This window comes from Hyalella azteca, unplaced genomic scaffold, assembly GCF_000764305.2.
Source record: "Hyalella azteca isolate HAZT.00-mixed unplaced genomic scaffold, Hazt_2.0.2 contig7276, whole genome shotgun sequence".
NCBI classification, from domain to species: domain Eukaryota; kingdom Metazoa; phylum Arthropoda; class Malacostraca; order Amphipoda; family Hyalellidae; genus Hyalella; species Hyalella azteca.
Genome location: NW_025937404.1, coordinates 116,474 through 139,668, shown reverse-complemented (window position 1 = coordinate 139,668; position 23,195 = coordinate 116,474). Strand labels below are relative to the sequence as shown.

At 38.9% G+C, this 23,195-nt stretch overlaps 1 protein-coding gene across 1 annotated transcript; it reads left to right on the top strand.

The window, feature by feature from the left end:
• Nucleotides 1–2,822: 2,822 nt before the first annotated feature.
• On the top strand, nt 2,823–22,009 carry LOC125178125. The gene is made up of 10 exons (XM_047881187.1): nt 2,823–2,828; nt 2,893–3,051; nt 3,324–3,390; nt 3,872–4,089; nt 11,630–11,788; nt 12,018–12,118; nt 12,322–12,473; nt 21,187–21,283; nt 21,482–21,540; nt 21,909–22,009. The coding sequence occupies exons 1-10, from the start codon at nt 2,823–2,825 to the stop codon at nt 22,007–22,009; spliced, it is 1,119 nt and encodes a 372-aa protein (XP_047737143.1).
• The last annotated feature ends 1,186 nt before the right edge of the window (nt 22,010–23,195 follow it).

Here is a 23,195-nt window from a genome sequence, read left to right as displayed (position 1 = left end):
ATTTCTTGTATTTATATCTTATTAAATTTATTGTAATTTTCATTGTCATTTTATTTATACCTTATTTGCCACTATACCCATATTTAATTTAGTACCATTACGAATCCCTTCATTTTCGAATATTTTTAATGGGTATATCACACTTAACTGGATGGACTTTCTTTTTCAAGCAAAACGTATATGAATTACGTAGAGTGAATTCACAATCTGTAGTTATCAATTACTTCAAATGGTACATTAGCTCTCATTTTCCCATTGTCATAAATCCAAATTATGAATGTATTAACTTGAATTTAATATCTTAGTTTCATCTTTCTCATTTTGCTGAAAATCACTGTTTGTTCATTGATTGTGGAATTTTCAGTTTTTCATAATCGTTCAAAGAAGTGATCTTTAATTCATAATACTTCTATTACTTTATTCATATTTATATTTAAGGCTACAAGCCGATCAAGACCCTCTTTAAATGCTTTTAATTTGAGCTGAATTTTCTGCAATAATTATACTTTTCCAGCGAAAGACACCAAATTTTACTTTAAATTTGTCAATATTACCCGTATCGTTTTTACTTCTCTATCAATTTTCCAATTTCAATTCAATTCTATCATTCCCTGAGTTACTTTTATAACCACATTTTTTACTTTTTTTACTTATGGCATTTCTTTCTTAACGAAGTTTATATGCGCCATAACAATTTTTTTTCGAATAACACCTGAGATATAGGCAACTTAATTTCTCAGCCACATAAATTTTTATATGTACCGTCTATTTACTCAATTGGTTTGGAGATATATGTAGTCTTCGATTGCTCAATTCAAAATTATTTTCAGCATCAAGCTATCGAAACCTCTTACCTCTAAGCTGTGTTCGTCATTTATATTTGGACTCTAGTTATCTCAATGACTAAACAGTAGAAACGTCTACTGCCTTTCCTAAATTTAAAAAATGTTGCATCCATTTAACTTTTCAGACTCAGTATAGGTCAGGTTCAGCCATAATTATCAGAGTAATAACAAGATTTAATTTCCTTATCCCAACAAGTCCAATGCGTTCCTGTTACTTCCTCTACATCTAGATTCAAGATTCCTCACCCTATTTTCATAGGTGTCAAAGGGAATGAATTTCTTACGAAAATATCTGTCCCGAGGAACTTGAAGGATGTTTTGAATCATGTCTTGTTAATGGTTTAATAGGTATTATCTTCTTTTTGCAGTCAAGTAGAGACATTACATACGAGATTATTTTTCGCTGGTATCAATCATTAATCAGAGCCTTTTCAGCTTCAATTGCTTCAACATCTCGCTTTGTTTCTTGTAAAACTTTATCATCAGCTTTCTTTATGCTACCCGCACTAGCTATTGCAGAGGCTACTCATGCCAGACTCAGCAGCTCCTTAAGCTCCTAGTATTACTTTAACTGAGAAGATGAAACTTTCTTAACCGCTTCTTTTGTAGATACAAAACAAGTGTAAGTTTCTTGCAAATGTAGCAGCGCCTTACTGCAATATTGTATTATTATTAGTTTAAAAATACTGAGAATTATCTGTTCAGTCTAGTTTTCACACTTTGCGTTATGAATCATTTTAATAACATACAAAGGCAAAAGGATTTTGACATTTTTAGTAATTTATTTACATTTTTACAGCATTACTCTCTAACTTCACTTCCTGTTGTCTGCTAAAATTCTTTTAATAAATATTTAACACACTTTTAATTGTCTAATCAAACTGAAATTTTGCACACTTGCGTAAAGTCGGAGACAATGCATGAATCAATTGACAAAACAAGTAATTTTGAAAATGTAAATGATTTTTTAATATTAAAGATAATTGAAAAACAATTTTGTCTGCTACAAATCTTATAATCAATATTTAATACACTTCTAATTGTCAAATATATTTGAAATTTTGCACACTTGCATTAAGTCGGAGACAATCTATGAATCAATTGACAGAATATATGGATTTAAATGTGTATTTTTTACATATAAAAAAATTACAAATTATTTTTTGTTATATTTGAAACTAAATTAGAAATTCATTGTGCATGTGTAACTTCGGAGACGCTGGATTCTTTAGAAATGTTGTCTCTGAAAATTATTTTTAAACGCAAATAATTGATCATCACATTGCAATTGAATGATCCTGAGTGAAATAATTAAAGCGTAAGCATAAAAATATCAGAAATTTCATAATCGGACTTAGCTTTGATCGTCATATCAAGAAGACTGACGTACATCCGGTCGACTGATATTAAATACAATTTCTGTATAATTTAAATCCCTGTATACAACAGCAAAATTTTTAATCTTGAATATCAAAATAAATTTTTAAGTTTTGTTCAGGATACTTTTCAGTATACAGCTTGTTTTATATATTATCTGAATCACAGTGATCAAAAGTGCAGCACTTGAAAGTTGCAAATCATCTCTACCAATTTGAAATACTAAAAGGACATAACAAGGTCTTTGAGTTCCCAAACTTGGTGTAAGAGTCAAATCCAAGAATTTTTGATCGGGACTCATTATTGTTTATTCCTATTGTCGTATCATACATGTTATTGGTAATCGAATTTTATCTTTTATTTGGCGATCTAATTAAATCTTATGCTCATCAAATAGCTTATACGCCGCCATTCTCTTCAAACTTCAACGGTGATACCTAAAACTGTTGGAGATGCAACAGGATGGTCAGATTCTCATTAGGAGTAACTGGTAATTATCAACCAATGATTCACAAAATGATTTACCCGTTTATCCAAACTGTGCCGATAAGCTCGCTTTCTATACTACAGCCGTTCATTTTGTTTTGTTAGGACGCTACGATGGGGGTGAGACTGTAACTAATGCATTTTGTACCTCAAATTGGCAGCTTGGTTTTTGTGGTTTTGTCAGGAATGTGACATGCTCACGTCGACTGTTATACCAAACTACCAGCGAAATTTGGCCTTGGATATCACGGTGCCGCTGTGGGAGGCGTCGCACACTGTGGTGTACAGAAAGGCACAAATACAACCGGACATTACTGGCTTCTTGAAGCCTTTCTCAGGAGTGGTGAGGAGCATATAGCAATCCTGCATTCATATGATTTTTCGTGTTTTTGACAGTAATTTAATGTTACCAAATTAACTTAACTGCCAATGTTGTTAAATGATTTTCAGTGGCAACGTTGAAGGAGAATCACGCTTGAAATTTTCATCATAAATTTAGTCTCGAAGGTTTATAACGGCTCGAATTAATAGGAAATAAATTACTAATTCAGAATGCCGGTCTGTCTCGTGTTGCGTTTTATTATGCAACTTAAACATTTCATGTCTACTCAACAGACTTGGCTTTGCGTTCTAGCAACGTTCGCTGCTTGTGTCGCCAGCCTCTTCTTGATGCTCAAGATGCGTGAGCTTCTATCAAGGAAGTCCCGATCAAAGTATGACTCATCTTTTTATAAATAACATGTATATATTGATTATATTTCTTTACATTTTTCTTAAAACTGCTCGACCAATTAACCAACGTTTATTCACTTTCACCAGATGAACATTTTAGATATAAATGATGTATTATCGATAAAAATTACATTACGGCCCTTCTATGAATGCTCGTCTTAACATATACTAGTATCTCCACAGCCATGATAAGCAAGGATCGTTGACGGGCGCCGTTCCAATCTCCGTCATCACAGTGGTCAAGATTTTCCTCAACCAAAGTGAGTGAGAGCTACAAAATTCAGCGTCTAGTACCTGTAAATAGTAGAAAGATTTTGCATGAGACACTAATGATAATAAAACGATGTTTTGAAATGAACAACGCGTCCCATGTTAAGACCATAATTAAACAATCAATCTATAACTTAAACTGAATCATACGCCATGTGCAGCCTGTGAGAGGGAAAAACGCTTCTCCTTCATGCGGATGGCGATGGGCTCAACGATTCTGGGGGGCTTCCTGCTAAGCGCCTTCTACAAAGCCTTCCTCCTGTCCATGCTCGTCCTCCCCAGAGTGGTCGAACCCTTCAACTCACTCGAAGACCTTGTCACCAGGAAACCAATGCCGTATTTGCTCATACCGGGGTCTTTAATAGAGGCTGCGGCAAAGGTGTGATATAATAAAGTTAACTGTAGAATAATATATGTGAGCAATGTTCTGCAAAACATATCGAGATATGCTACTTCATTTGCTTCTAAGTAATACAAATTACTGCCTTCCGATTTAAAATCCAGGTCATGACGTAGGTGAAGATGAATATCGAATGTTTGAATCGTTGCCAGACCTCAATATTACCGCGAAAAATTCTTAAGGAGTAAGTAGTGGATTTTGAACTTCGACAATAAAGCACCTAATCGTATGCTAATCATTACGCGGTAATGCGTAATAACAACCCGCCACGTACCAAATACATCATTCAAATCTTCCAGTCTTCGTCGCGTTGCAGTCTACATATCTAGCCGCGTCAGACCTTTTCTGTCCGGCTAGGCAGAAGGCAGACAGTCCAAGCGTTGGAGTGATAAATGAGTGTATAAAAGATAAATTGGGAAAAGGCCAGATCCTGAACGCGATAGGTCTAATAGTCTAAGACACAGGTCATGGTAGCACATACTTCTACTGCCCGTAAAAGCCCGTTCACACTAGGGGCAACACACGGGCGTCAAGCGCCTCACCGCCACTCTGTGAGGCGTCTACATGCGCTTCTTGTGGGCAACGACGCGATTGACGTGCAAGCGATTCCGTCGCCCCGCCTCATACAACACAAGCGATGCACGCAGTACTCAGTCAGACTAGTGTCAGTACTCACTACTCAGTACTCAGTAGACGGCTGTCGGTGGTCTAGTGAGGTTGTATGTATACGCTTAGTCTTTCACTATGTCAACTGGAGCCACACTTGTTTGGATTCGCTCTCTAGTAGAGAGGCTAATTGATCTTTGCATAGACCATGAATGCCTATAGAGAGTTCAGTCGAAGGAGTATGAAAGTCGAAATGCAAAAGAACAAGCTCTGGTGAAAATAGTTGAGGTTTTAAGAAACTTTTGTGCACAAGTCACTATTGAAGAGGTTCGCAAGAAAATTCGTAAGTTGCGTTCGCAATTCCATCGTGAAATGAATTTCATTGCAAATGAATTCCATTTCATTTGAATTTCATCTCAATTCCATCATCCTGCTTCTGGATGAGTGGCATTATTTTTTTAGCTGACTGTCAAACAAGTCCACTGCAATCTAGTATAATTTTGAAAGTCTGATGCATTCCCAACTGATAATTCTTTGAAAATGCAATTGTGTGAGCGCCCTCTCTTCTTTGCAACCATTTTTTCACCCAAATAAGGTGACGCCTATATCTTTTCTTAACAGCAGCACACCCGAGAACAATGGCCCAGAGCTCAAATTCGGATAGATCCATCCTCACGGACTTCTACTGGCAACTAGTCTTCATAGCGCGCGGTCTCGAGCTACCGCGTACAAAATTAAGTATGAACGGTTGTGGGCGGTTTTGCGCTGCAGCAAGCACCTCACCGCCCATGTCGTTGCTATTAGTGTAAACGGGCCTTAAGACACAACTAATCCTCATCCCTCAGACCCTAATCTCTATTCTCTACACGTAATCGCCTAGCGCAATAACGTCGAAACACCATAACAGTGAATGCTTCCGGCCAGTAACGGGCGCACGGCCGTGCACGACAATTTTGAGCGCCAATCAGCCCCGATTGGAACGCCTTGCATCTTACCTTAAAGCCGCCAGTGAGCCGTGGATAGAACCATGTGAGCCAATAACCAACCCATGACATAATTTTTTCTATATATTTTGTGCGTTATACCGCCAAAACAGCAGCGCATATATTAGAGTGTAATTACTCGTCACCACTAAACGTGGTGGAGGTGGTGCGGTTCCTCTTGGAAAGTGAGGAAATAGCAGGAGATGATATAGAGTGGCCAGATTGGAAAAGAAAAATGGAAATGACAGTAGGAGATGAAAATGAGCGCTAATTAAGTTAGTTTAGGTTTGTGGGGTTGGGTACAGATCGATTGGGATATGATCGAACCATTAGGGCTTTGAATTATGTCTGTGGGGGAGTAAAGAATGGATTGCGGTTCAATAGCTGTAAATCCGATAAAAAATTATATTACCTTTCTAAATACATGCGTTCAGCTTTCCTTTACTTTTTGGTTAAGTATTCTTTGTATTTTATTTTCAAATGCAAGGATGATTTAATGGTAATATTGACGGTGGTGGGGTAAGGATGAGGGTGGCAAGTTGTGGGAAAGGTTGGCATTAGAGTTGTTGGTGTTGTGGGAGAGCTTCCAACTTATATAAGCTATTCTTGACCTGTTGGACGCGATAATTTATTTATTAATAATTATAAGATTTATTTTCGCACTAGCACAACCTAATGTTGCAGAAATAAACCTTATAACAAATTCATGAATATTTGCGACTGTTCAGGAGTTCCTCCTTCAAAATTACTTTCCATGCTCGAGCCGGTGAATGTTCGACATTTACAACGGAACCGGGAGAATGTACGTCGTCTGAACTCCCTTCCTCGATACTTATTGCCAGTTTTGGGGTAGAGGTGGGACACCTTGTGTGGGCATTTTGAAGCTTTAGAATAGACGGTGCTGCCTTGCAATGGCGTAGGGAGAGAATATGAGATTATTGAAGAGCTGGGGACCGTTTGAAGCTTCGTAGATGGAGGAGTGGGAATCAATGGATCATGTTTGTCCGCGCGGCAATGGGCAGTGTTGGTCTAAGGCAGTGGTTCCAAAACTTTTTCAGGCTGGCGCTCCCTTCGGCTCCTCAGTGAATCCCTAGTGCCCCCCCCCGACAGACAAATATAAAAACAAATGCCTCTTTCTTGATATTTAGTACGCTGCAATTTTAAAAGAGAAAGGTTAAACACAAATGTGTATTTCACAAATAGAACCCAATTTAGTAAACAATATATATTCTTACGGTTTTAACTGTTTCAGCACTAGAAATTCAAGACGGCTCAGACAAATTTACGGCCGGACTCATGGCCGGTCTCGCAGCCGGTCTCACGGTCACTCTCCAAATTCAGTGACCAAGATATATCTCGCAAACTAATGAACGCAGCTCGATAAAACATGGAACATGTATTTATCATAGGACCCAACGGTGATGTTTAGCTTGTGAAAAATTTTTAAATTTCACCTCCATTCGGGAGTTATATGACGATATGGGCCGAAATTCGCAGTGATCAAAGAATTTCTTCCAAACTACTGATTAGATTTGAACGAAATTTTTAATATAAATTCCTAACTACTAAACGGTGATTTTTAGCCAGTGAAAATTTATTCGAGTCGGAGTCATGTTCTGCATGTGTTGTGAACAAATCGTCAAACAAACGTACAAACTTCTGACTGCGAATTCGCGGACTGCCGCCCCCTACTGCCTTCTTCCTCACCGCCCCCCCCCCCAGATCTTTCCATCGCCCACTTTGGGAACCACTGGTCTAAGGCATGCAAGCAACTCTTCCTTACGGAGTGCGGAACCTATTTTACGAAACACTATACGAATTTCTCTGTATAATATCATTAATATTGAATCGGGAAATTGATTGCAAACGGATGCTTGTCGCTGCAATACTAAAGAGGTGTGATGTTCAGCCTTTAAAATTCCTTTAGTAATAAATCATGTGCCTATGGTGGGCTGCTAGAGCCAACTCAGCCCCACTGCCGAGTTTTTTTTCAGTAAATGGTACTCGGTGAGTGTAATGATGTGCTGCAATTGCGGCACATCAGAGCAGATGTGCAGTCATGGCTTTCGCCGTAGCTGGGCTAGCTGGCTTGCACCGTAGCTGACATTTCTGCCATGCCGCGCCGGCCAGTAGCGTTGGCACTCTTGTCTGGGGATGCAGCCGTAGGCCACAAATTTTACTCTTTAATAAGCCGTGAAGCTAACGTCCAGCCTCACCATGAATTAACTTTAGTAGGCCTTAGAGCTAGAAGCCACAGACTACGATTGAACTTCGTAATCCAGACCAGCGACGCACTGCCGAAAGAGAATAGCGCTGTGGGTCTTCAGCCAATGCTTATGCATGCTCGCTTATAAGCAGGCAGTTCCTCAACCGGCTGTACCTACTCCGGCCTAACCTATTCACGCTGTCCCGGCTCACAATCTTCCCGCAGCCAATGACTGGCTCTACCAGCACACTTGGACCGCCTTTCTAACTTCCTGCAGCCAATAAGGTTAGGTTAGGTTCACTTAGGTTTGTTTTTGGCGGAGAAATGTTGTCGGGGCCCATTCGATTAATAAATGATATATAAATAAAGCCGTCAGTGGCCCCAGACATTCACTTATGATCGTGTTGTAATATCTATTGCCATTTAGAAGGATGAATGAAAAGTGAATCAATAAACAAAAAATAATTTACACCACTTATCAAAGCATACAAAAGCAATAAATAAACAAAACAAAACCGTGCGCTTTCATTAGGCCGACTAACTATTTTCAATAATGATCGAAGCAAGTTCTTATATCAGAGCCTTTCTGCACATACAAAAACGAAAACACAAAATTAGAATTAATGAAATAACTAAACTAATAAACACAGAAATATAGTACGCATGACATATGATACATGAATAAATATAACTACAAATATGCACTAAAAGATCAATAAAAACTTCACTTGAACACTAGGGCGCTATCAACACTGAAAATAAACACGACTAAAAGAACGTACCTCCGTGGTGGAATTGCACATATGAATGACAAGGTACACCAGGTTCCTACGCGAGGTCACGTCAGTGGTGACTAAAAACCTAAAAGAGAAATTAATAATATAATATTTACATGGCCATTACGTCGCCTTACAATGTTGCAACTTGAGTAGGTTAGGCCTGAAGAGACTAGGTCGGATGAGGTTTGGTGAAATGCAGTATGGCCATGCTTGCCTTTAGCAAGCTCAAGTTGTGGCTGTGGACATACGGCGCTAGGGCTCTGAGCATTTGACTTCATAGGCTGATATGCCTTCCAGCGTTTTTACCTACGGAAATTAAAATGAACTAAATGTGAAGTTCGGCCAAGCTGGCCTTCGGCATGCGCCCTCTGTCGTAGGCTGGCTAGCCAGCTGTGCCCTCCACTTCCGGCGTTTATGTGTCGTGGGGCGCTTGCCAGAGGCAAGCTTTGCCAAGCTTCACACTTAGTTCATATTTCTTTCCGTAGGTAAGAACGCTAGAGGCTAAAACAGCCTATGAAGTCCAAGTGCTCAAAGCCATAGCGCCGGATGTCCACAGCCACAAAATAAGCTTGCTAAAGGTAAGCATGGCCATACTTCATCTGGCCAAACCTCTTCCAGCCTAACCTCTTTAGGTCTAACCTACACAAGTTGCAACATATCTTCACCCAAAACAAACATGAGCGGACCTAACCTAGCCTCATTGGCTGTGGGAAATTAAAAAGGCGGTCCAAGTATTTTGGCAGAGCCAGTCATTGGCTGCTAGAAGCTTGTGAGCAGGGACAGCGTGAATATGACATAGGTTAGGCCAGAAGAGGTTAGGCCGGAGTAGGTACAGCCGGATGAGGAACTGCCTGCCGATGAGCGAGCATGATTAATTAAGCATTGGCTGAAAACCTACGGCGCTATTGTCTTTCGGCAGTGTGTCGTTTGTCTAGATTACGGAGTTCAAACGTAGTCTGCGGGCATTGGCTCCAGGGCTTATTTAAGAGGAAAATTTGTGGCTTGCGGCTGCGCCCCCATGACGCTTAGGCCCCTTTCACACAGGGCAGTAGATACTGCCGCGTCAAAAATGCCGCGGCAGTATTTACTGCGCAATCTTTCACACGAGGCGCTTTTTACTGCTGGGATCTATCAGTCTTGCAGTGCTTTATGCTTCATCAGTCCATCTCTATGTTTATGCAACAATATTTCTTTATGAAAATATATCTCTATGTGAGAATGATGTAAATACATCTCTATGGAAATACCTATATATTTTATGGAAAATATATCTTTTATAAAATATATCTCTATCACTTCAAGGAAATATATATTTAACAAAGTATATCTTTATGTTTATGTAACAATATTTATGTACCGATATTTAGGTTACAATATCAGTCTATAATCTATCAGTCTAGCAGTGCTGTTTATTATGCACCTAAAATACGGCCCCTGCATAATAAACAGCACTGCTAGACTGATAGATTATAGACTGATATTGTAACATAAATATCGGTACATAAATATTGTTACATAAACATAAAGATATACATTGTTAAATATATATTTCCTTGAAGTGATAGAGATATATTTTATAAAAGATATGTTTTCCATAAAATATATAGGTATTTCCATAGAGATGTATTTACATCATTCTCACATAGAGATATACAGTATTTTCATAAAGAAATATTGTTACATAAACATAGAGATGGACTGATGAAGCATAAAGCACTGCAAGACTGATAGATCCCAGCAGTAAAAAGCGCCTCGTGTGAAAGATTGCGCAGTAAATACTGCCGCGGCATTTTTGACGCGGCAGTATCTACTGCCCTGTGTGAAAGGGGCCTTAGTCGCCGGTCAGCCGTTTGGTGACTAGCAGGAGGGCATGCAGCTTAGCGGCGAATCCTAACGGCTAAGATGCAGTGCCATCAAAACGCCAGCAAACGGCGCTGTTCCGTTTGGAAATATCGAGCCACTACGGCGGCTCGATATTTGGGGTTGTTTTAACTTAGGCTGTTCTGGAATTTTCGAAAAAAAATCGTTTAAATATGAATTACGGAAGCTCGGCTACTCCTAAATCTATAAATGAATTAAACATGGGCTGATGGGGTGCAGTACAAAAATACATGAGCTAATTACATTAATCGGAGTATTCGGTTGCGCCGCTGTTACTTGCTACACGGTAAAATCCAGTTTCAAGCAACATTTCAGCCGAAGTACAACTGTTCTCTGCCGATAATCATATACGCAATAATTACCGCCCGAAAAACAGGAATAGTTTTAGACTTTGTCGGGCCTGTCAGCTGCCGCATCAGCTGAGGCACCGCATATAGGCCTATAGTCATCGTTCTTTAGCCGATTGCGTTGTTTAACTGTTGATTCTATAACCACGAATTTGGAAAGGGCACTTGTAGTCGTTTAAGTTCAATAACTTTATTCACGAAGTAGGTTAATACAATTAATCACAAATCGATACAACGGAAGTTCATTTAGGACTATAGCTTATATTAAATAGTTCGGACACTTGACACGTAAAAGGCTAGCGTATCAGGATGCTGTAGTAATCTCTGTATTCGGGGCCACGTGTCTCTTCCAACTGACTCTCCGGCTATCCTCCCAACAACCAACAGTTTCCGTTTTCTAATTTTACAACACAAAACAAGTCCAGACATATAAGCTTAATTAAGCATGTGGAAATTGCTTTTTCCAACATCATTTGAAGCTATATGTATACATCATCAAATGAAGACATTATCATTTTATAGACATCATTTGACATCATCTGAAGTTAAGTGTAAGGAACTATTTCCTCAATGATGCTGGTTAATGAAACCCAATCATCTTTGCATACTTTTTACAAGATGCATGTATTGAAAAACTTGAAGGTACCTTTTAGCGTTATTGTCATTAAATATTTATGAGGATTGGCACCAAACAAAAATGTAATTTTATTCCATCAGGAAGCAGAACCTAATACTACTTTCGGGAAGCTGTATCGAAACGTTGATGGATGGGAGAAAGATTTTCTTCGCATGATCGAGAAAGTAGCTTATGGGAAGTGGGCGATTGTTGGCGCCAAAGAAGGTCTGCATGCTGCAAGGGAGGTCATTTTTGCCAAGGTGAATGTTCTAACTAAAGGAATGTTTCCTCGTGAATTTCGAAATTAACTTCAATATTTGCAAAATAGGTTATAGATATTCATGAAATAAAACTGTTAAATGCACACAGGCCCTAAAGCAAAAATAGGGTCTAGATGAAAAAATTTATCTCTCATTTATTAATATAACTATAGATACCGATTTTAACTACAGCTGATCCCAATGATATAATTTACACTCATGTCTACAGACGCGGACGTGTCCATTGACTAATAAAGACAGGTTTCTCTCCTCGTGGTACTCGCTGTGTTTTCGCAAGAATTCTCCCTACACGGCTCCATTCAACCAAATGTAAATATTTAAACTCGATTACAAGCGACACGGATACAAATAAAACCCCATTGAAAACTTTGCAATGAAACGGCTGAATAATTGTTGACCTGAGCAGAAACAATGAGATAGATAAATCTTGAGATGAAATATTTTTTGTTGAATTCACCTAGCGAAAAGTCATGAGACGAGTAATTTTTTGTGTTAATTATTTCACCTTACAGAGCTGTACGGCTGAAGGAGAGCGGTATTCTGGATATGCTGGATAAAAAGTACAGACCGAACGAAATAAAATGCTCGGTTGCAAAAGACGTGCTATCACTGCGACCGCTCGGGATCACAGATTTATTTGGTGTCTTCCTACTCTACGCAGGCGGTGAGTATACGAGTACTCTAAAAATGAACTAGTATACAAGGCCCCATGCTAGAAAGTACTTGATGTGCATTGTTGTTTATGACGGTGAGATTCCAACACATTCACTAAAAGACACAGCGATATTTCTATCAACAAGTTGACGCGGTGGCAATGCATGCATCATAGTAAGTATTACGCCCATTTATTTAGTTTAAATCGGGTATACGTATATACGTATAATATATACATTATAATGCAGACAATGTGTTGAAACTTCAGCAAGATTTATTATTTGAATGCTTCGTTTTTATTGTTGCAACTTACCTGAAAAAATTTTTTCCAGTCTGCCATGTGTAAGGAGAGATTCAAGATTTCATGGTCATATTCTGGATTTATATTTAATTTTTCTGTTGACAAATTGAAGACAGCGCAATCAAATAAGAAACAAATAATTGCTCTCGAGTTAAACGATTTCATGGCTATGTACAAGTCAACATAGTTTGCATGAACTGATGTGAACTTTCCGTCTCATGCAACTTAATTTTCATTACGTTATTATTTATTCATTCGTCTTTACTTTTGGGCTTTCGGCAGGCATGGGCTTAGCTACAATTTCGTTCATTCTTGAACGTTGGAGCCGTGGTTCGAAGAAAGAACTGAAGTAGCTCCTCTACGTGATGAAGTCCTCTACGTGAAGATAACAAGACTCCGGACAACTCTTACAGACTCACTCCTACTTCAGTACGCAAATTAAGAGACTATTTGAAACGTCAGAGTTCAATAAAGACTCATAGAAATAACATAACGCAAAGGGAAAGATTTCATGTACACCGATGCATTCTATTGGTTAAATTATCCATCAACTAAGAAATTATTTGTAACAATAATACAAGTCATTCTTGTGTAATTTTTTAGGTGAACGCGGCTCATAAGTAATAAAAATTAACTTAAATTTTTTTACGAACGACGTTTAATGTGTACAAAATACAAATATCGCAAAGTGTGATGCCTTTCTCTTAATCGAAACGAGTTTGTATAGTAGAAAGGTTATAACTACATAGGTCCGTAAAAATAGGGATACATAGAAGTTTTCCTAGCACGAAGCATTTATCAAATGATCGCCAAACTCTATGCTAGATCGCATTTAATTTTGCGCAGGTAGTTGTTAAAATGAAGAAGCAGGGCTAGGCGATATGCAGGGGGACTCCATTCCATAACGGTATCAAATCGGAAAGTTACTTTGCATTGCGTCATTCTGCACCATGTCCAGCCAAGGCTTCCCATGAAAATAATTCTTCTGTGCTAAAATTAAATAATATTTTGCTATTTTTTTAGGGCTTTAAGCAGGTTTTAGTTTAATTCAACACAGGGTTTAGCGGTTTATTACAATTTTTTAAACCTACTTTACCATCTTGTGTGGATCAAAAATGTGTAGTTAGCTCTTCAAGTTTGATTGAAGACCAGAGCATACTTTTTATTAACAATATTCTTTTGAACAACAATATATTTTTTTTCAATGAGTCTACCGAAATTTCTTTCTGCTGTCGGGAAATCAAAAAAGCAGGTCCTTAAAAGACATTTTAATGGAATGAGACTTTGCGAATATACAATGGTACTCATTAACAAGCAGGCAAAGGATTTTGCAATACTTGAAATTGAATTTTTGGAAATGACAATAGTACAAACCCAGGGTATTGTAGGTATAGTTTGAAACAGAAACGTAAAATTACTCTGAAAATAATTTCAGTGTCCGGATAAATCCTTTAGTTTGTAAGTTGATAGCTGGTGACTCCCTCTAGATAATAAGGGCCCAGAAATTGCCAGTCTCGAAGCGTCAGGGCACGGCATAACTGGCCTTAGATGAACAGCGGCTGCCAAGTAGATGAACGAGTCCTACAGTCAATCATCCATAATATTATCCAAAGCACAACGGATAACGAAAAAACAATAGAACTTCTGATCTACTACAAAAATAAAACTAAAACCTTGTCGTGAATAATAATTTACTTAAAAAATCTGGATTACTTCAAGAAACTAATGTTGTTAATAAATTTTCATGTAATATATGGAGGTTGTAGAATTCTTCAATACATAAACTACATTGGTCTTACTAGCACGACGTTAAGCCGACGACTCACATGCCAAACGTCGCTGCAATACTATAAAGAGGTGTGATGTTCAGCCTTTAAACTTCCTTTAGTAATAAATCATCAGAGCTGAGGACCCAAGAACCACATGGAGGACGCAAGAACATTTGGAGGACCCAAGGTCCACATCTGGAGGACACGAGAACCACATGCGGGAGGTTCATAACGAGACCATCACCCGAGCGACTTTGGAGGCCTGCACCAGCATAGTTATGACAGGCATCAAACTCAAAACTCAATGGTTTCGTGAAGATTGCCGTTTTCGAACCGCGTGACAACTAACCTGCAAGAACGTATAAGTATTTATAGGATCTTGCTATAAACCGGTTTCTAAATTCCTTTGCTGAAATGAATGCAGTTTGAATTTAGTTTGTTCATTTTTTGCTACATTAAAATTGAATTATTAAATCTTTGGCTTCATCTTCATCTTCTTGGCATGAAGTTAGGCTTCATGCAAGTTTAAGACTTGCAATTTCAAAATAATTTGAATTAAAATGTATTGCTTCAAATTTAGTTATTTTTTATCAAAATCATATTAATCAATTCATTGTATGGTGTTCTTCGCTCTAGAAGTGCGCCTTTTTTCCATGTGACCTGCAAGATCACTCCTCAAACTTCAGTCTTCAATCTTTTTATCAATTTCTACAGCATCAAAACCTTCAACAAAACTTTTTTTCTCTTGCCAACTTACCACCCCTCAAAGTGATTTCCACTGTTTCCCTCCAATTATTCTCCATTCACAAAATGATTCTAACACTGGGCATTTAAACCTCAAATTCGTAGTATTTTTTTGGCACAAATGTTTTATTTTTTATTATTACCCGAACTACTTTACTCGGGCTTATTGGAAGGTTCATAATTTAAATCCATTTCTTCCACCATACACATATTCATGACGCTCCTGAGACTGGACTACTAGCATTATTTTACGTCGTGCATACTTCACGCAGTTCTTTCGACGTGGAACCAACCCGACTTATTTTGGACCAAATGATTAAAGGAGAGTTTTTCACTCAACCTATTATTTTTAAGTTGTTCAATCGGAGTTATTACTCTTCAATTTTTACGTTACGTAACTGTTTGAGAATTTATTATTGTAAGGTTGGTTCCGTATAGTGGTCAGCAAAGGCACGTTGTAAGTTCTCGATCCAGCAATCACGAGTTAACAATAGGAAGAATTACATCACATGGAAAGATTTAACATGACCTATATTATGATTAATCAGACAAAGGCCAAAAAATTTTCTACAAAAGTAGAAAATTTGAGCTGAGTTATCGTCAATTGCACGGAATAACACTGAACTAATAATAATATACGTTTAAAAATTACTTTTTTAACACTAACACTTCTAAAGAATCCAGTGTCTCCGATGTTACACATGTACAATGAATTTCTAGTTTTATTATCAAATATTAAAAAAATTAATTTTTAAATTTTATTCTAAAATAAAAAAAATTTAAATTTTTCAAAATTATTTATTCTGTCAAATGATACATGCATTGTCTCCGAATTTACGAAAGTGTGCAAAATTTCAGATCGATTTGGCAGGTAGAAGTGCGTTATATGCCGATTATAATATTTGTAGCAGACAGACAAACAAACAACAAGAAGTGAAGTTAAAGAGAAGTGTTGTAATTAGATGCTAAAATATCCGCCGCAACAGAAATAAAATAACTGCTAACTTAAGTTTCCCAACTGGCACATCACCGGGTTTGAGACGGAGACATCCGGACACTGAGGGCTGATTGACTTCTCCGTGACTTGCTCCGCCGTAGTTATTGTTTGTTATTCGACGGCCTCGCGGGATCTTCCTGACTCCTTGGATTAGCGCCCCTTTTACTATGGCGAGAGTTGATTGATCTTTCGCGACGCCCTCCCTAACCTAACACATGCAGTCTTCTTAACAGCAGTGGTTCCCAAACTTTTGCAGGCTGGCGCCCCTTTAGCTCCCCAGTGAATTCCTAGCGCTCCTCCCCCCACAGACACACAAAAAAGGCAGATTTTGAATATTTTCAAAATCTACACTAGAAACCCAAGAGAGGTTGAAAAAAACCAGGTCTGGGTGGAAAACCCATCGCTGGGAGCCGTGTGCTGCACGTGTTGTGCGCAAATCGTCAAACAAACATTTGAACTTCTGACTTCGTTTTCGGACTGCCGCCCCCCAAATCTTTCTATCGTCACCATGGGGGCGGTACCGCCCACTTTGGGAACCAATGTTTTACAGCTAACTTCCGTCTCGCTTTCCGGCAAGCATCCTGAGAACAATTTCGCTTTCGTCTCCTTTTGTGCCCAGTACTTCTGTTCTAAACCATTCAGAACTATTACTCAAGGCAATCTATTTCTAAACAGCAAATTATTTTCTTACATATAAGAGAACGGAACTCTTAAACTATGAAGTTATTTACTACTTCGAAACCCAGATTTTCAACTCATATCTGCCAACTAAAAATCCAAATCTACTTAATCTACCAACTACTAAAATGGTTACATTGCTTATTTAGAACCTTACTTTTCATTTCCATGCACTTATTTATAGTTCATATCGTCGAGCACTTCAATCGTCAAGCACATTTGCTTTGAGCGAGCGTATATTTGCTTACCCCCACGAAGAAATAAACCCTTTTTGCGTAAAATTCTCTTCAATCATGCTATGTTCCTCAATAATGTCTTCTTCATGGCCCGAGCAAAAATGTTATATTCAATAACATAATAGCGGTTTCAGCGTTTATTAGCCCGTAAGCCTGTCGCCGATCCTTAGCATCGCAGAAAATTCACAGCTTGTTACTGTCTCGAATTCTCAACTCACTGCCTCAATTTTGCTTTGCCTAACCGCACGGCCTCCTTGCCGAATTCTGACCAGAAACTGGCACACAGAGCTGGGAAAAAGCCCGCACCTTTCTGCTTCATTCCTGGTACTCTGAACTCGAACCACTGGGCAACCCTGCTCCTGCACTGGGCAATCCTGCCCAGTGGAGCAGGGTGGCGAATGAAATGAAAATTCTTTCAAGCCTCTACATTATCGTCGGCCGACCTGAGTTTCACCCTTTCCCTATCAAAATTTTGATTCCTGTCTGCCGCCGGTCCCAGGACGCCCCAAGCTAGCATAGAGTTGTAAATTAGCGGCCCAGTCCTGTGTCCCTAAAATTTTGTACCTTGTAAATTTTTCCCAGTCCTGTGTACCAAAATTTTCGAAATACACACGCGCAAAACATTCTCTAACATTAACCAGTATCAAACATTCGGTCATTAGTCTCATATTCAGCAGTACCAGTTATCTGACATTCATCACTACTTCATTACCAAACATTCTCCATTCAGCAAGTCCAAAAAAATTATCACAATTCACCAGTCAGCACCATTCTCCCACTTCCAATAAGAACCAAACATTTCATCACTTAAACGCCAAAACCAGGCATTTTCACACAATAATCACACATCAAACCAAAAGTTTTCCTATAATATTCACAAGCAAAAGTCAAGTGTATCTACAAGACTCAAATTTAATGCAGGGCTCAATTTTAATTAAATTAATAACAATAGCTCGATTTCACTTCGAATTGAGTTCACAATAACGGAACCGTGCAATTTAGTTACCTACAAATATGCCTTGTAACCCTGTTGGAACGTGTGTCTACAGCAGCAATTAAGCTGTCCGCCGACCAGTTGGTAAGGTTACCAGGCGCCACTTTAACTTGCGCACGCAACGTTAATCGACTTGACGAATCTAAGCTATCGGTTCCATAGTCTACAAAACGATCCTGATGTCTTGTTTGGTGAATCAGAAATTATAACCTCAAGCATAAGAACACGAGCAGCTGAAAAAACACGCTCGTATCAATAAACCCCAAGTTAAAAATGTCAGCAAAAAAATTCAAGCGAAAATCTTAAAGCTCGATGGTGAGCGGATGTACGTATTTTGAACGCTCGATGTACGAGGGCGCGTATGGTGCTGATTTTCTAGCTCTGGGGACCAGGATTTTAGCGCTGCGCCAGTATGTCCAAGAAAGGTAGCGTGTGATTTTGTCCAAATTTGTAGGTGAACGTAAAAACAGAATTGAGTTCTAAAGATAAATTCTAGTAATATTGAGTGATGATTTCGAGCCATATCTACGATACCTTTTGCATGTACTCGTGTCATTTCCAAATTTCAAGCGTTGTAAAACTCTTCCACTTACTTGAGGGTGAATATTGAACATTCTAAACGTCGTATTTCAGTAAAATGTCCTTTGTCAACCTGTTTTGTTTATCTCCCAACACCAGAAAGAAATTTTGCTCGGTCTATTGAAATGAACAGCAAGAATATTGTTAATAACAAGCATGCTCTGGACTTGAATTCAACCTGCATAAATGAAGAACTTCTGCCTAACTACTAGTATCTGCAAAAAATCCTGCACTGTTGAATAACCGCGCAGTGCTGTGTAGTATGATCTAGCAGTGTGAAAAATCGCACAATTTATAAAAATTCAGTTGTGTAGAATAATCGAGCAGTGTAAAATAATGGCAAGGTATAGTAGAAAAGAACCTTATTTTGAATGTGTACGATCTTCTTATAAAAAAGGAGCACAACGAAGTTCTTATTGCTTAAACAATCGCGTTCTCATCAACTGACGTAATGTCCTTTAGTTTTTACGTAGTAATCAGTCATTGCTATACTGATGCATGAACGCATGTTTTTCATCCATGTAAATCGTTCGTTACACTGTCTTTGCGAGACTGGAAAATGACTTTTACTGTATAAAGGTTTGAAATGCAGTCTTGGAATACTTAGCTTTAACGTTTAAGATCTAATACTGTAGCATGAATGTTTATGGTGTAATACTGTAGCGTTAATGCATGCGATTTAATGCTGTGTTTAATGCTGTAAAAAAATTCTGTATCATGAATGCATATGATGCAATACTGTAGCATGAATGTATGTGATGAAATACTGTAGCGTGAATGCATGTGATGTAATACTGTAGCGTGAATGCATGTAGTGTGATACTGCAACGAAAATGCAAGTGAATTGATACTGTAGCGTGAATGCATGTGATGTAATACTGCGGCATGAAAGCGGCGTAGTGTGACACTGGAAGGAGAATGCATGTGATGGCATCAAATATCATGATTTACAGTCTTGCTGCTGAGTTGGCACGAGTTGGCAACATGGCCGAACCTCGGACGTCAAGTCTGAAAATGGGAAAATACGCTTATAACCTGAAATCATCAGCAGAGGAACCCAACGGAAGCTTTGCCTTTAAATCAACGGCTACAAAGACAGATTGCATAAAACGGGAGACGTCAATTTGATCGGCATAAAGATACAGTATATTTTAAAAAATGTAGCTGGGAAGAGAGAGAGAGAGAGTGCATCTGCCCAGTTGGATACGGAATGATGATTAACAACGAAAGTTTATTTGCAAACTGAAAGTTCTATTGTTGAATATTATTCTAGTGTTGAATATTATTATTCTATTATAGTAATGATTATTAAATTTAACAGCAAACATTTATCAAACGTATGTAATCTAGTGAAAAAATATGTTCAACAATTAATAACAAAGTTTTCAGTTTGCACGCTTGCGCCTTTTTCTCCGAATTTATATTTAACTACACTCTTGCGCCATTTAATAATAGCATCTAAATTAATTATTGTATATAACTGCCTCATATATCTTAATGTGGATGGTCCCGCCAGCTCCAAAAGATCGGTATGAATTCTGTCAATTATTTAGTTCAATTGAATATTTTCAAGTTCACTTTTCAACTCTTTCTGCGAGGGCTCACCAACTTCGCTCCCCAAGGTAACCACGGTTCCTAACATCGCCTGAATTTCCAGTTGCACAGCTTTTCAGTATTCACATTCGAGGCAGATGTGAAGATGACGTGGGTCGACAAAAACAAAACTTCAGCGCTGAGCGACGCTTGTTTTTCCTGCATTAGTTCGTACGAAATGAAAAATAAGAGCGACCTCAGGGACCTCTGGGGCCATACTTTCAAAATTCGCTAAGTGAACGTAAGTACTTATACGCTCTATTTTCTTGTCTATGATTGGTGGATTTTGCTTGAAAGGCCGTCAATGATTGGCTGATGTGATCACTGGGATGGCGGTGAGAGATCGCTGTGATGGTGGTAAGTGATCACTGTGAAGGTAATTTTCTAAATTCATTATTTACTTGCTCTACTTCTTACTTATCTAGTGTCGTAGCTTCTCATAACTTGTGTCAAACTCTTCTCCGAACTCATTTCATATTCTTTAGTTTTTCAATTTTCATTCAATCTTCATTGTCCTCGTTTTGAACTTTCTCATTATTGTACTTCGGTTCCGGTTAAACCAATAATATTTTACTATACGAAGCAAAGCTAGGTAATTAAAATCAAATTAAATTCATAGTAACGCTTTTATTGCACCATTATGTTCGACACTAATATTTCTAAAGTTTTTAACTACTACTAATGAAACGTTAACCCAAGCGAACAGGAGCTGTACTATCAATCAGTTAAGACCTCGTAACAACCGATTTCTCGTATGTGATTGGTTGGTTTTGCTTGAAAAATCATCAGTGATTGTCTGACGGAGTTACGCACTCGTGACTATTTTTGATAGTTCAGCCCCTGGTCAGGCTAGAATACGTTTCCTTGTACCCCGAGAACTGCGTCGTGGAGTTCAGCATCGCGAAGCAGGACCTCGGCTCGCGCTCCACGTACCTATACTTCTATACCTATATTTCTATACTTTCTATACTAGTATACTTTCAAAAAAAAGTTAAGAGATCGTAAGTTCATCAGCCAATCATTGAGGTCTTTCAAGCAAAATCCACCAATCATAGACAATAAAATAGGGCGTAAGTACTTACGTTCACTTAGCGAGTTTTGAAAGTATGGCCCCTGCTGCTGCACAGGCTGCACGACTTCTGCCTCAGCAACTGCACGGAGAACGACTTCCTCATCATCGGGCTGAGTCGGTCGCGGACATGACGAAAAAATGCTTTAAGAGACATTTCAAGTAATTCATACTAACAAATAAGATTTGATTGTAAGATTGTTTCATACTAACAAATCATTTTCGAATATGTTGTACGTGGAAAAAGCTTTATATTGTGGTTTCAGTCATGTTGGTCTGTCGCCGATTCTGAACCACCTCGCAGACATCGCCCATAAGTTTTCCAGCTTGCTGAGTGTCTGGAACCCTCAACTCACGGCTCTTATCTTGGTGATCTCGACCACTTTGCCATCGCGAGCATTATTTTGACGCGTTTTGGTTCCTCTATCAAAAAATATCATCCCGTTCATTGTTTTTGATGCATGATAATATGTGAACACATGCAGGTGATGAAATTTTAGCCGGAACGGACGTGTTGCTCTACGACAGGGCGGCCACCAACCTAACCATCCGCGTCAACTACCACAAGGCGCAAGTGGTCTTTTAGGCTTCTAGGGATCTATAAGCGACTACCATGAACAGCTCACCACGGGATTCTCAATCAACTGTGTTTGTGTGTTCGGTGCCACTAGGAAAGAATGGAAAAGAACAAGAGGTGGCACAGAGTGGCCTAGAAAGATGAAGGAGAAATGGAAAAGACAGTAGGAGATGAAAGGCGCTAGATTGCGCATAAACAGGTTGGTTGTAGGTGGTTGGGGGTTATTGGGGTTGGGGAAGGGGTGGGAACCCGCCGGGGCTTTGGATGCTTCTGAGGAAAGTAGGTGATGAGGGGTTGGTGGTTCTCTATTTATATATATATATACATGCATTTTCGTTTTTTTATATATATTTATTTATACAGGGTGTTTCAGAATTAAGTAACCCTTTTAATTTGTTAATAAATAAAAAACTAAGAACGTTATGAAGTTGAAACTTGTTTTATTTAAATTGCTGTCGGTCGCCAATATGGCGAGGCACCAGAGGGCGTGCCTGGTGTGGGACCCTGGGGGGGGGCAAGTCCCTGACGGGGATCGACGGCCCGGAAACGGAAACGGAAACGGCTCGAGACTCAGAGGAGGGTAGAGAGTTCGTTCTTTGGTTTCGGTCACGTCTTTACTGTACGTCACTCTCGGTGAGTAACGTCAGTGCGATGGTGTCATGAATGATTAGTGTTGTGCTGTTTTGGGACCAGCTACACCCAACCGTGATTAGAACAACTCCGTCCGGGTGCAGCATGGTCCGCTGTGTAGTTATTTGTGCAGAGGTGGAGGTGGGGGACCTAGTGCGAGTATTTTTGAGCTATAAATTAAACGGTGCTACCGGAGTGAGTTATAAATGAATTTAGGAACTGTAAATTAATTAAAGAATTCTCTCTATGAAGTCAGGTGAACTCAGGCCAGTCAGGTGAAGGAGGTCCCTTACGGCTGTAATTCTCACTCTCCGAGAACATAACTTTCAAGTTAAATTCTACGTAGACTATTGAGTGTAGTAACCTGAAGACGTTTGTACGCAGCAGAGATCATTTTAAAGTTGTACGTGGCGGCAACCATCAGTGCAAGTCATTATGCGCTCACTAGAACGTATCCTTTTTGGGAAGTAGGCTTGTGACAATATTACTCCAGTTACTCATGTCAGGGCTAAGACCGAATTAGCGCGCCCCTCTAAGTCGGCTGTGCGTATTCACGCCGAGCAGT

What these genes read in the sequence shown, in the direction of transcription:
- LOC125178125 (XM_047881187.1), top strand. An exon ending in TAATAGAGGCTGCGGCAAAG is followed by an intron (nt 4,090 to 11,629) that starts GTGTGATATAAT and finishes TTATTCCATCAG; the next exon opens with GAAGCAGAACCTAATACTAC. An exon ending in ACGGCTCCATTCAACCAAAT is followed by an intron (nt 12,119 to 12,321) that starts GTAAATATTTAA and finishes TTCACCTTACAG; the next exon opens with AGCTGTACGGCTGAAGGAGA.